We start from the raw sequence: 13,345 nt of genomic DNA, 5'->3' as shown, positions 1-13,345 counted from the left end.
AAGGGGTGATTCGGTTATATGGAAATAAGATTTGCTTATGTGCAAAAGGACCATACACAGGATTGATTCACACTATGCTGCTTCCATGCACCAAGCAAGTGCAAAACCCAAGGACTAAGCAAGTGCATTATAAGGTATATCCTATAATACAGCATTCCCTGTAGACGAACAAGCTATGAGTCAACTGTCTCTCTCCTTAAATTAAATGGTGCAGGATGTTATTGCCTGAGAAGGTTAAAGGGCAAGAAAAAAGAACGATGGCATTCTCTGTTTGAATCATGTCACAGTAAGAGTTTCTTCGTTCAGCAGCTCCAGCTTGCTGTGGATGGGTGACCCTATGTAGGAGCAACCAATTAAGGAGCAGTGTGACAGTTTCGATTTGGATTTTCTCGAAGCACAGACACTGTAAATTGGGCTTCAAAATATAAAGCTCTCTGAACTAGCTGCTTGCAAACAAAGGACAAAGAAAAACAAAAAATCCCAAAGAAGGAAACTCGTATCTGTTCTTAACTGCACCGAGATCAATGGAATTAATTCAAATTTCCAGACAGGGAAGTCTGAACATTTCTTGAAACACATTCATCTTTGTTTGCTTGTAGTACCCTGGAGTATTAAGATTTCCACTGCAGTCACTGAAAAGTTCATATCAGTTCCTATAAAAGCAAATTATTTGACAAGTTTCTTCAGCCAAACATCTCCTTGTTTTCTGACAACAACATTCTGGGTAACTTCTGTCCCTGCTTCACAAACAGCTGTAGACCACAGTTTGTAAATCCCAATGGCCAAGGTCAACTAAACACACTAGGCAGCAATTACTTTGGAGAATGAACTGTATCATCTTATGTTTGGAAATTCCTGGCAAATTGAAATCCTGACATTGTAAATGCTAACATTTACAATCATCAGCACTGTAAACTATTTTTCCAAAGTTACATATTTTAATTTACCAGCAGCTCCAATTAGAACTTATATAAAAGTCAAGCAAGAGAAGTCAACCCCCACCCCCTGCATGCATGTAGCTTTTTCAATTATAGTAACTCACATGGACCAAACATCTATTTTGGGACCGTATTTTTTTCTTGCAAGCAGCTCTGGTGCTGCGTAGGCTGGACTACCGCACTGCGTGCTGAATGGATCAGAGTATCCCAAGATACTTGCACAGTTGCTCAAGCCAAAGTCTGTGAAAAAGAAAATAAATAAAGCTTTCAACATTGCACAGGAGAAACAACAACCTCGCAATATTTGTACTTTGCTGCAATCATTTATGCAGTTAAAGGCTTCCTTTTTAGTTAAGAGCTTTTTATTTGAGTCTAGGGGAAATTTAAATATAAATTTAGTCAGGAAACTGGAATAACACTTATGGAAAAAAGATGACAGTACGAGCTCAAGTGTCTTAAGTAAATGCATATAAAATAGCTTTCTCCTTGCCTGGCAGAACTATTTGAGAGGCTGGAATCTTAAGAGTACAACCCTGCTCTCCTTGCATCTTTGCAACAGTGTGTGTGGTTGCATGCTACAGAACTGAGTATAGCCCTACCTATAACATCATGAGGATTTGATCAGATGCATGGTAAGGACTTGAAACCTATTTCTTAGGATCAAAGATGAAGTGATAGACATATAGAGGATTTACACGCCAAAATAGTATTTCCATCATTGGAGCCCTGGGGTTCTTAAGGACATCAGGAGGGCTAAGGGAACTTGAAACCTGTACTTCGGATTGAGAGCACACTGTGAGGTTACACAATACCATGAAACAATCTTTTTTGTCATTGGGGCTCCCAAGGTTCTGGGTCAGAGGGAGAGACCCATTCGGGGCAATATATGATTGCACAGAGGGGTCACAATGCACTCCCAAACCATGTTTAAGGCAGCACCCCAATATAGTATTTTCAGGGAGAATCCTAAAGCAATCCTAAAGGGGGGCAGGGCTTACAATGAAATGGGGGCACAGCACGTGCCACTTTTCAGTTTGATGGTTGGTAGTTCTATGTATGCATATGTGTGTATATCTCCCTTAAAGGTTTTATACACCTTAAACATTCAGAAACAGTCTCACACAGAGCTTTGTGTAGTTCACAATGTCTTGTTCGCTTTTTACTTCTGGTCCCATTTTAGGCAACAATTTTCATCACCTCAGAGGTGATGAAGCCTCTCTCATGAAATCATCATCATCTGGCTTCTACTGTGCACCCAGACTCATTGCTGCTAGAAAATGTGTAGGCATAGAATTAAATACATAAACAGATGTTCTGCTAAGGGGAATATTTTCCTATCAATGCCCACAACTAGCATTAATGGGAGCTATAAACAGATAGTAGAATAAGATGAGTAATCTATGGTGTCTGCAAAATGTGGATGAACAGTGCTCTGAATGAAGTTGATAGGCAGTTGAAGAATCAATGGGCCATTGACAAATTAGATATAAATATAAAAGGCTTCTCAACCAGTTTCACATTCTATTTCTGCAGATGAGTAAGCCAATCATATGGAGTGGGTGGGGTTTTGCCTGATGCTGCAAGACTAAGGCTGTGTTCACACAACAGTGTATTTCATTTCCACAATGTTACCTAATTGTTAATTGCTGCATTATATTCGAGCATTCACATGACATAAAAGCCACTTCCAGAAATGTAACACAATATAGCACAAGTTTAGTACTCATCTATGTGTAATGGACTTCCAGAAAAAAAATCCATTTGCAAATAAAACAGAAAGGCAAAACTTTCTTGGAACTGAAGCTCTCAAATCCACACATTAAAAAGCAATGGTATGGTGGTAGAAGGATGTTCACACTCCAACTATATTTGCAATGATATGCCATTATGCATGCTCAAATTTTAGATTCCCTGTTCTTAAAAACACCATGCTTCCAGGAACACAGCCCAGATGCTGCCTTTGTCTGTGGCAAAAGTAGTGAGTAGGTGCCGAGAATGCACATTATTAGGACTACATGTGCATGCAAGCACATGAAAACAAGCATCAACCATTTCAACTGATTAATTTTCAGGGACTGTTAATCATATTAAAAATGGCATTTCCCCATATTGCTTTAACCTTTCCATTGTTTTGTAAAAACAATGTTGATATCCCTTGTGAAAATGGCTTTTATTACCACAGTTTTATGAGGAAGTATAGCTTACTGAAGCCACCAACTGGTAAAAACTTGGTGGAATCTGTCTCCCGACTGAGAGATAGGAGGGGAGTATGTACACCCTAGGTGACAGATAGAGGTTGTTTGATGGATGTTTTTTCTGTTTCTTGTCATAGGGTAAAATGACATTCCTAACATATATCCATTGTGATTGATTTGTACTTTGTAATTTTGCCCATATGGAATAATGGTTGGAGCGTTGGACTATGATCTGGGAGACTGAGATTCAAAGCCCCAATCAGCCATGAAGTTCACTGGGTGACCTTGAACCAGTCAACACCTCTTAGCCTAACCTACCTCACAAGGCTGCGGTAAGGATGAAATGGGCAGGAGAACCAGTATACCACCTTGAGCTCCTTGGAAGAAAAGGTGGCATATAAATCTAATTGTGTGTGTGTGTGTGTGTGTGTGTGTGTGTGTGTATTATTGTATTTTTGTTGAATATTGCTTTTAGGTATTGTTTTCATTTGTCAATGCTTTGTTACTGAACTTGGGGTGGGGGTTGAAAAGGAGCATACAGGTGTGAAATTAAATGAAATCAAATCAATTTAAAGTGTCTTACTTGCAAGTAACACATTTGGGGCTGTGTGCTACTTACCAGTGCTCATTGAAAAAAATTATATATGCATAGAAGACCACAGGATTGCAACTTCTTTTGCCACATTCCTCTAAAAAGCACTGCTATATACTGCCACACAGAATGTTTTGGGACATTTATTATAACAAAAATACCAGTCAACAAAATTGCAATAAGAGTTTCATACCAATAAGCTTGATATTGTTGTCATCATCAAGCAAGAGATTTTCTATCTTCAAATCTCTGAAACAGACAAACATGTTTAATGAGAATACAGGCCTTCAAGCTTTTGATATTTTCAAAGTTTCAGTAACCACTGTCACTGTTGGAGCAAGGCCAAACTGAATGTTGTAGAGGTTTAATGCATCAACTTTAAAAAATGCATATAGCAACAGCTGGGGGGGGGGGAGAGAAAGATACTATCAAGACTCCACCAGGCATGCATGAGGAAATTTAACCTTTTCCTCCCCTGGTGATATCCAAAGGAAAGTATCTCTTCTGAAGTTGCTATGTGCATTGGAAGGAAAGCCCTCACTGGGGGCAACTTCAAAAGAGACATTTGCAAGTTACTTGAAGTTGTACCCTCTTCTCTATGAGTACCTGCAAATAGGCTTCATCAGCTGTAAAAAGCCACTCATTGAGATTCAGAACTTTAAAAAGTCTCACAATTTTTGAAGTGAGAGTCAGGATGGTTTAAATACCTCAGCAATGCTTCAGAGGTGATTAGAAAGTTCTTTATTGACTATGGGCAACCATGTGAATTGGAAGTCATAACAAACAAACAAAAGAACGTTATTGTTGTACTGTATGATAATCTATAAGGAAAGACATCTTTGACATTATCCGCCAAGGTCTAACCAAATGCCATGAGTGACCCAAGCAGACAGTATGGTGACATGGTGAATAACAAAATAGATGTATTTTGAAAGAATTAGGAATGTCCTATGACTAGTTGTTGCCTACATTCTCAACTGGTGTGTCCTCTAAGTCTTCCACTACATGGTCCACTGCGGGAAACTTGGGCTATTATCAGACAGAAGAGGCTGTCTGGCAGCACCTATGATGCAGAGAATGATATATGAAAAGGTAATTCTTAGTCCCTTTTACAGATAGGAAATGAAGACGGAGCGATAGTGGCTTGTCCAAGGTGATAGCATGGAGGTGCAGCATTCAGACTTTGATCTCTTACATCCATATGCTATTATAGCTCACAAAATACAGATATGTGTGTATTTTAACATCTCCCAAAGCATTGCTTAATAATCAAATTCAAGGTGATATGCATCTAGTTCCACATTGAAAGAAATAGTGGAAAAAACAGATACACAGGAAGCTGTCTTTGCCACTGGTACATTATTAAATTCCTTTCTTTGACATTCTGACAGTAATTGCACTGAATAGGATTGAATTTAGTTAAAATTACTTTAAAAGGGTTGTTGAGAATTTCCTGTGGGATGCTATTGCAAGCACCAAAGCCTTAACTTCATTGTCTTTGTTGTTCTTACTCCCTTAGGAAGCTTAATGCTCATCCTGTTTTTGACAGCATGAATGCCTCTGTAAATATCTTCTAAAAAGAAAAGGCTTCCCATATATTGCCATTTGAGAATGTTTTCTTGCTGTCAGACAAAGAGACAATGACTGCTATCTAATTCTGATTTGAGATTGATGCTTCTATGGCTTCAACAATGAACAAACCGCAGGCCAAAGTTTACAGACCTTCTCAAAATGACCCCACAGAGCCAGGACAGGCATCAGAAATGACTGCTTGGTAAGAGCTTTTGGCTGTAAAAAGGATATACAGTATTCTTAAAACGGGGTTCTCAATCTGGCATTACAAACTTCATTAGGTCAAGGGAAAATCAGCCAAGCTTCCTCAAACATTCTAGGACAAGACAAACACAAACTGACAGCCCTGGAATCATCTTTTACAATATAATCTGGCAACAAGCAATCCAAAAGAGCATGAAGAAGGCTACAGTACCCATCTTACATGCCTTAAAGTCCAATTAATGATGGAAGACCCTAGGGAAGCCAACAGCTCCCAAACAAAATGACTGGGCATGGTGACTGTGTTAAAAGGAGCAGCCCTGGGCTCTTTTAGAAGGAATGGCAGGGTAGAAATAAATAAGAGGAGCTACTCTGGGATGCCTAGTGCTTTGGCACCAAAACAGATTCTGAGAACATAACAAGCCCTGCTGCAGCTGACTAAAGGCCCATATAGTCCAGCATCCTATTCTCACATTGGCCAACCAGATGTCTATGGGAAGCTGACAAATGGAACAATAAAAGCACGCTTCCCGCTCTGCAACTGATATTCAGAGGCCCTCAATCTCCAACACTGGGCACAGAACACAATCATCACTACTAGCAGCCTCTGCTTATCCTCCATCAATCTGCCTATCCCCCTTTTAAAGCTGTCCAAAGCTATCCACACTGAACACACAGAACCCAAGCAAAAACAAACCATGTGGCAAACTGCACATGACAGGAACCCATGAATTTCTTTTAAAGATATTGGTAACCTCACGTCATCTCTTTGGGATAAACACCCAGGGAGGACTGAATTTTGTGGACAAACATTAGGAATTAGCTAGGTAAACCCTCCTTTTGGGTTCTGATTTACAGCCTTTGATTGTACTTCACTGTTAAAACTCCCAAAACAGAAAATTAGAAAAGCAATTTGGTGTAATGTTTGCCCCATTGTCCCTTTGAGTTGTTGGGAAGGGGAAGGTGAAGCAGTGGGCTCATGTAGTGTAGGAAGAGTTTACACTCCACTGGCAACTCTTTGTTCTCTCACAAGATAACAGGATTCATATTATGTGAAGCCGCGGCTTTGAAATGACGAACTCACGACCCAGAAAATTGCTGGATACTGGTGGACTGGCTACTAGGTAGCATAAGTGAGAGTTTACAGAACACAGGCTGTGTTCACACATCATTCTAAGTCAAACCACGGTTTAACATGAATGCATGAATGTGCTGGCTCCCAGGGAGGAGACTGCTTCCATTTTGCTCCTCCTCAATTCTTTCAACTCAACACAACATGGCAGCTAAGATTTGGCTGAGTGTGTCATCTGAATGTGGGACTGTGCTTAAAACTCTCTCCTCCTTAACCATGATCTGCAGCCAAGAACAAACCTTGGCTAGATATCATGGTTAAGAAGAGAGCTTAACCAAAATCCCATGTCTGGATGACACACTAAGCCAAGCATCGACTTAACTAACACAGCACACGAAAAACTAAGAGGACTAGAAAGGAGAATCAGTATGTTCAGGCAGTCTCAGTAAGCCACAGTTTAGCTTACAGTGTGACATGTGAACCAGGCTACTATAGCTCACAAGGTTAAGGAGGTTTCACTTTTAGGCCAAGTACTGAAAATGACAGGCAGGACAAAAGAATAATTATTTCCTTAGCTGAAGAGTTGGATACCTTGAACACTTCTTTTAACCTTAAAATACCAAGTATTTTCATATGACAGTAAAATTTTCTATAGCTGAATTCAAGGTCATAAAAGTTTTAAGGTTCTTCAATAATTACAATTCACTATTTTCAGTAACATGACTCATGTTGATAAGATGACTGAATTTAATTACTCCTCTCCCTCAATCTAATTATTTACCTACTTTACCACACAAGGACAAATAATTTGTGATAGAGCCGGCTTAATAATATCTCTAATGAATTTGATTTTGTTGGTGGTGGTGGAAGTCCTTACCTGTTCTGTTAAACAAGCTCAGAGATCATGAGTATATATTGTAAAAGGTACAGAAGCAAGAAATTCCATCCCGCAAGAACAGCCATGTCTTGTTTATCATAAAGAGAGAATGTGAACACCTACAGATCACAGATGTGCAAGTGCTGTTATTTTTAGAGCTGATTTAAAATAACTTCATCGCCAACTGCACTTAAAGCAAGAATGAATTGTGACTTTCTAAAACATGGATTTAGCACTCCTTTTTAAGGGGTCCGTTATAATTAAAATAATAGCAAACTGCTTGAATTGATAGGTGACACATAGTGCTTGCACACTTTTAGAGCCTGCCTATAAAGCAACTCTCTACACTCCTGGCTGGATATTGTGCCAGTCAACTAAATCACACAAAGTAGAAAAGATAGGTATATAATTTAACCATTGAGGTTGCCTTTTCTGCCATTAAGTCTTTCAAAGTGGATTACAGCCCATAGTTAAAACAAAATATAATTTAAAAAAACACTTAAAATTAACCAGTGAACTAACTAGAGTTTATTTTTTAAAAAACACTGGCGTATCAAGAATTAGCAACAAATTATAAAAAATTAAAATCGGAGTCCACAAAAGTTCTGTTGCAAAATGTACATTTTAACCAACCACCTGAAACTCTGAACTGAAGAATGATACGATTTCCCTTGGGAAGACTTTACACATACAAGTTCCATCTTGTTTTATTTATAACTGCCACTGCTTAATTTATGCAACGACAGATTGATTTTATTAAACTCTTGTTTAATAGTTACTAAATGATATTTGCATCCGTGAATATACTGTAAAGATCTCTGTGAAGCCATGGTCTTCAAAAAGCAGAACACTCATGTTAAATAAATAAGCAAGCTCACCTGTGAACCACCCCTGCACGATGTAGGTGTTCAACAGCCAAGATAAGCTGCCGGATGTATTTGCGTGCTTCATGCTCTTCCAGCCTCTTTTTCTCATAGATTTTGTGCATCAAGTTGCCCCCTGGGCACAGCTCCATAACAAGGTAGTAGCTGTTTTCCGTTTCCAAGATATCCAGCAGCTGAGCAATGTAAGGGTGTCGGATCATCTGCTGGATCTGTCCCTCCCGCCTCAGATTCTTGGTAACATAGGTGTCCTTTTTGGCTCTTTTCTTATCAATAACTTTCACTGCCACCTGATGGGAAAGAAAGACAAGCCATAGTTATTATTACTATTCTTGTTATTGCTCCTAACTCCAACTGTTCAATCATAACATTAACCTGAAAAAAGCGAAAAAAACACAGAAAGAAAGAACTGGATGGGGGGGAAAGTGAGAGCTGAATTATACGAATATAATCTTAATCCTCCAGTGATGCGGTCTTACATGTATGGTGTTTGCTTTAAACAATTTTCAATGTTGTGTTTAAAGTTGTTGTTCCTACCTGGGACCTTATGGTGAAAAGTGGCTAGTACATTTATAAATATTATTATTAATATTAATATTAATATTAATATTACTGTACCTCCAAATGCAATACTAATTTAATTATGTCCAACACAGTTGTGTAAGGAGGAATTTGTGACTTCTAAGCAATCCAGTTGGGGCCCAGGTGGCGCTGTGGGTTAAACCACAGAGCCTAGGACTTGCCGATCAGAAGGTCGGCAGTTCGAATCCCTGCGACGGGGTGAGCTCCCGTTGCTCGGTCCCAGCTCCTGCCAACCTAGCAGTTCGAAAGCACAAAGTGCAAGTAGATAAATAGGTACCGCTCCAGCGGGAAGGTAAACAGCGTTTCCGTGCGCTGCTCTGGTTCGCCAGAAGCGGCTTAGTCATGCTGGCCACATGACCCAGAAGCTGTCTGCAGACAAACGCCGGCTCCCTCGGCCAATAAAGCGAGATGAGCGCCGCAACCCCAGAGTCGGTCACGACTGGACCTAATGGTCAGGGGTCCCTTTACCTTTACCTTTAAGCAATCCAATGCTAAGCATTTGGTGGTCAGCAGAACCCTCAAAAGCAAAACCTACAGTACTTAATTCCTACCATATTGAATGTTATTTTTCTAATTTACACAAATAAGTAAATGTGAGGTATCCAACAAATATCCTTTTATTTTAAATTGACTTCTGTATCTTGATTTCAATTATTTAATTACTAAGCATTTGCATTTACATAACCTAAAAGCAGATTTCTAGGTCACAAGCATCTACTGATGTTTATTATTACATCTGTGGTATGAGCAGCAAAAGAATTATGCTAATAACCATTCCTCTTTCGCAGCCTATTTCTTCAGAGTCCTATGGCAAAGGAAATGATCATACTTTGCAAATGAGATCTATTAGCTCATTGTTCATTACTGCCAGCTTATTAGAATGGAAAAGGGAACTCGCTGTTCTTTCATGCTGTTGAGCTTTGCACTGAAATCAGTTTAAAAGGTTCCTGCCCATACAAAACAAAATCCAAAGTGGTGAAGACTCTTAGTTTAGTGGTAGAGCACATAGTCTTCATGCGAAAAGTCCCAAGTTTAATCCCCAGCATCTCCAAATGGGACTCTAGCTTTGATGGACCCCAGACAACCTATCCTCTGGCAGGCCAACCTACATAGCTGCAACGGAAATGTTTCAATCAGTGCTGGTGCCTGGGTCTAGCTACCCTTTCCCATGATGCTTCTGACCATTGCGGAACACTGACATGATGGCTGGATTCAGTCACATGAGGCACTTTTTGGAATTCTTGTTAATTACACGTTTCTTCAAGTATAACACTTTTAGGCCAAATCTATCATCCCAATGTCAAGTCTACATTACACTAATATTCTTTTCCTTGTCAACTTATAAGATCTCTTGTTCTTTTCAACAATAACCTTCATTATATCTACATTTAATAACACTGCCCAAACTACAGGATCACCCTGATTTCAATAGCCTTTTCCAGAAAAGTTGCTGAGGTGATGACAATAAACATTAGTTCAAACAAGAAAAGTAGCTCTCAGAAGCAGCCTCCAGGATACAGTTGACAGAAAAGGAGCAGATGAGTTGCTGATGTGGAAGACTCAATGGCAGCTTACATTCCCAGTGCTTCCAGTTTTCTATGCCTGAGAATAAGTGATTAATATTTCTATGTCCAGTGTGAAAAGTTGCCTGGGGGAAACTAATGGAAAGGGGATGGGCTGGCCAGGCCAGCTGACAAGGCCTGCAAAACTGAGCAATAATTAGTTTTAACTAGATAACACAAAGGTCAAGCAATGCTCACAAGGCAGCTGCACGATGGAAATTAACATTTGCAAAAATGCCAGGAAGCAACATATCACTGTGTTGAAATGAGGTAGTTTGGTTACAACTTAAAACACTGAAAATCACAACTTCTTTTGCACTGTTAAATGTGGAGTGAGGGTAGATTCAGGCAACCAGGAACTACTAAACCCCCATGTTCACATAGAGAGGCATTGTAGCAGTTCCCACATGGTTAACAGTCATCTGAATCCACTGTCTTAAACAAAAAAACTGAATGTGCTTTTCTCCCAATGAAGTTAGAACAATAACTCAGATTAGCATAATGTGTTTAAACAAGCCATCCTTAAGGATTAGTCTGCTGAGGACAAATTAATTCATGCATATTGAAAGGTTGTTTCCTGTTGGCAGAATAGGAAATACCACTTGCAGGCGGAAACAGAAAAGTAGTGTTGGTTTCCCCCAGGATTGAAAGACACAGGAAGAAACAGAAATCTGTTGTTTGAAGTGCTTTATGAATCACATCTGTCCCATACCAACAAGTCATCCCTACCTCATTGAATATAACAGTTCATTGTTGAACACCACTAAGAGGTGAACTACATGTTACATGCATGCAACAAAGAAAGCCCCAACAGTTTTTTTTAAAATAAAAAGCAATCTTAACATTCACATTGTTTTAAAACCTATTACAGTTGTTCTTATTGTACAATTTTAAATAGCCTCAAGACTTAAGTGAACAGCAATAAATTAATAAAATAATTTTGATGGGAGGGAAGCTCAACTGGCTTTGGTCGGTGGAGACAACCAGGGCAGGGTGGTTTGTAAGACCCAATAATCACAGAAATGTGTCTTCCACCTCAAGGCACAACCTTGCAGTTTCCTTATTTAAACCCATCTGGAACATTTGCTAAGGAGTGGAGAAAACACAACAGCTTTCCTACCACCTACAAAACTCCAGAACCCAACGTAGGATTCTTCCACCAACTTTTGCTCTTAATTACTAATATGATTACAGTACAATTAACTGAATTAAAATTGTTTGCAAAATCAAAGTATTAAAATGTATTAATAACAACTGAAATTGAAGCAGGTGTGCATAGGTGATAAATGCCTGAAAACATAGGTCTGTTAGTTTAACATCCTAAAAATGGCACTCAGAATACTTCCAGATGAGGACTTAGTATGCAAATGGATCATTCAATTATCTCAAACAGATAGTTGTGTTTTTTACTAATCGGATTTTGCCTGGAAAGGGAAATGCAGATGAAATGGGAAAATATGAGCTGGTATCTGAATGCTAATGATGCCATGTGGATGCAGGAAAAAACCTGCATGCATGAAGAACACAATAGGCATCCATCTAGAGCCACGCTTAGACAATTTGCTATATTCTTTTACCGCTCAATCCTATGCATGTCTACTTGAAAATAAGCCTAACTGCGTTTAATGGGGCTTATTTCCAATGGAAATGGAAACAACTTTCCATGTATGGTATCATACCCTAATACAACCTTGTGCCCACCAGACTGCTCTTTACACATAGCTGTTTCATCTGCATCACAATGCTTTGATGAGGGGGCCGAACTAAAAGTAGCACTTATTTCTTAGAAGTTATGGTGTGCTTGTACATAATAAATGCATATGAGCTAATTAATTTTGCCTCACAAGTCTGTTGCAAATTCAACTGGGTAGGAGAAGGGCAAGGCTGAAAGATTTTTTAAAACAACAACAACAACTTGGCTTATTTAGACCATTTTTTCTTTAATCCTGCTCTTTGTAAACACCCCATGGTGCTGGGACCTCCTTCTCCTTATATGCTTTATGTGCAACTCTGGTTTTACTTCCAATAAATAATTCAAGTCCTGGCGTTCGTAAAATATCCTGCTGGTGGGAAACAAAACACCAGCTCCCACAATTAAATTGAGAAAAGGCTTTAAAAAGCAAAGACAAGTTTACTGTAAAGCTGAACTTCAGTGGTATGGAAAATCACTGAAAGCAGCCGAGCTTTATAAAGAGCCCAAATCCTTATGCAGAACCTGGGGTGTGTTTTTTTGCAGTGTAAATGTCCATTTCTCTTTACAACTTTTCCTGAGAAGTCCCAGAGTCTTCTAGTTAAAGTATACTGTAATCTGAATGAATATAAATGTAACTGGGAATTTCTTTTACAAAAAAGCACCCTCCCTAATATTTACCAGTACTGTACTGTGTTATTTTTTCTCATATGGCAAATCCAAATGATTACAGGATGTTAGTTTACCATTTTCCGTGCCCTGAAGTGGGCATGAAAAACTCTGCCTTGCAGGGACAGCAAGGATTGCTAGGGTACGTTGCCGGGACGGTGGGATGCTTTACTGTAGCACTGGAGAAGCCTGAGAAACAGGAGAACTTCTCCACAGCTTCAAGGAGATAGGTCAAGGGACTTTCCCAGAAACTGGAGTGAAGTGTGGTGCTCCAAAAAATCAGTCTGTCTGGCTTGAGGGCCTACAACCCATTGGTTACAGAGGAGCATCAAGGGAAGACTTAAGATTCGGAGAAGCACATGGGGAAAGGACCCAAAAAAAATGGCTGGAAGGGAATTGTCACTGATGCACATTGGCCATACAAATGATCTCTGATTCATGTAAGGGAGTTAGTGCTTCATCCAGTTTGGGTGTGTACAGGTGTACTATGTTATAATTAGAAGGCAGGGTGAGT

General features: G+C 39.4%; 1 protein-coding gene across 1 annotated transcript in view; it reads right to left on the bottom strand.

Annotated features, from left to right (window-relative positions):
- Positions 1-13,345, bottom strand: part of HUNK (hormonally up-regulated Neu-associated kinase) — a 55,133-nt gene that overhangs the window by 25,737 nt on the left and 16,051 nt on the right. The window contains exons 2-4 of the mRNA XM_081003540.1: positions 8,326-8,618; positions 3,919-3,974; positions 1,043-1,178 (exon numbers count right to left, since the gene is read on the bottom strand). Of these exons, the coding sequence (XP_080859666.1) occupies positions 1,043-1,178; positions 3,919-3,974; positions 8,326-8,618 (485 nt within the window). The remainder of the gene's footprint in view (positions 1-1,042; positions 1,179-3,918; positions 3,975-8,325; positions 8,619-13,345) is intronic.

Source organism: Podarcis pityusensis (assembly GCF_964106645.2).
Source record: "Podarcis pityusensis genome assembly, chromosome: 4".
In the NCBI taxonomy this organism is placed as follows: domain Eukaryota; kingdom Metazoa; phylum Chordata; class Lepidosauria; order Squamata; family Lacertidae; genus Podarcis; species Podarcis pityusensis.
The sequence above is the reverse complement of the archived record's forward strand: the minus strand, read 5'-3'. Positions and strand labels throughout refer to the sequence as shown.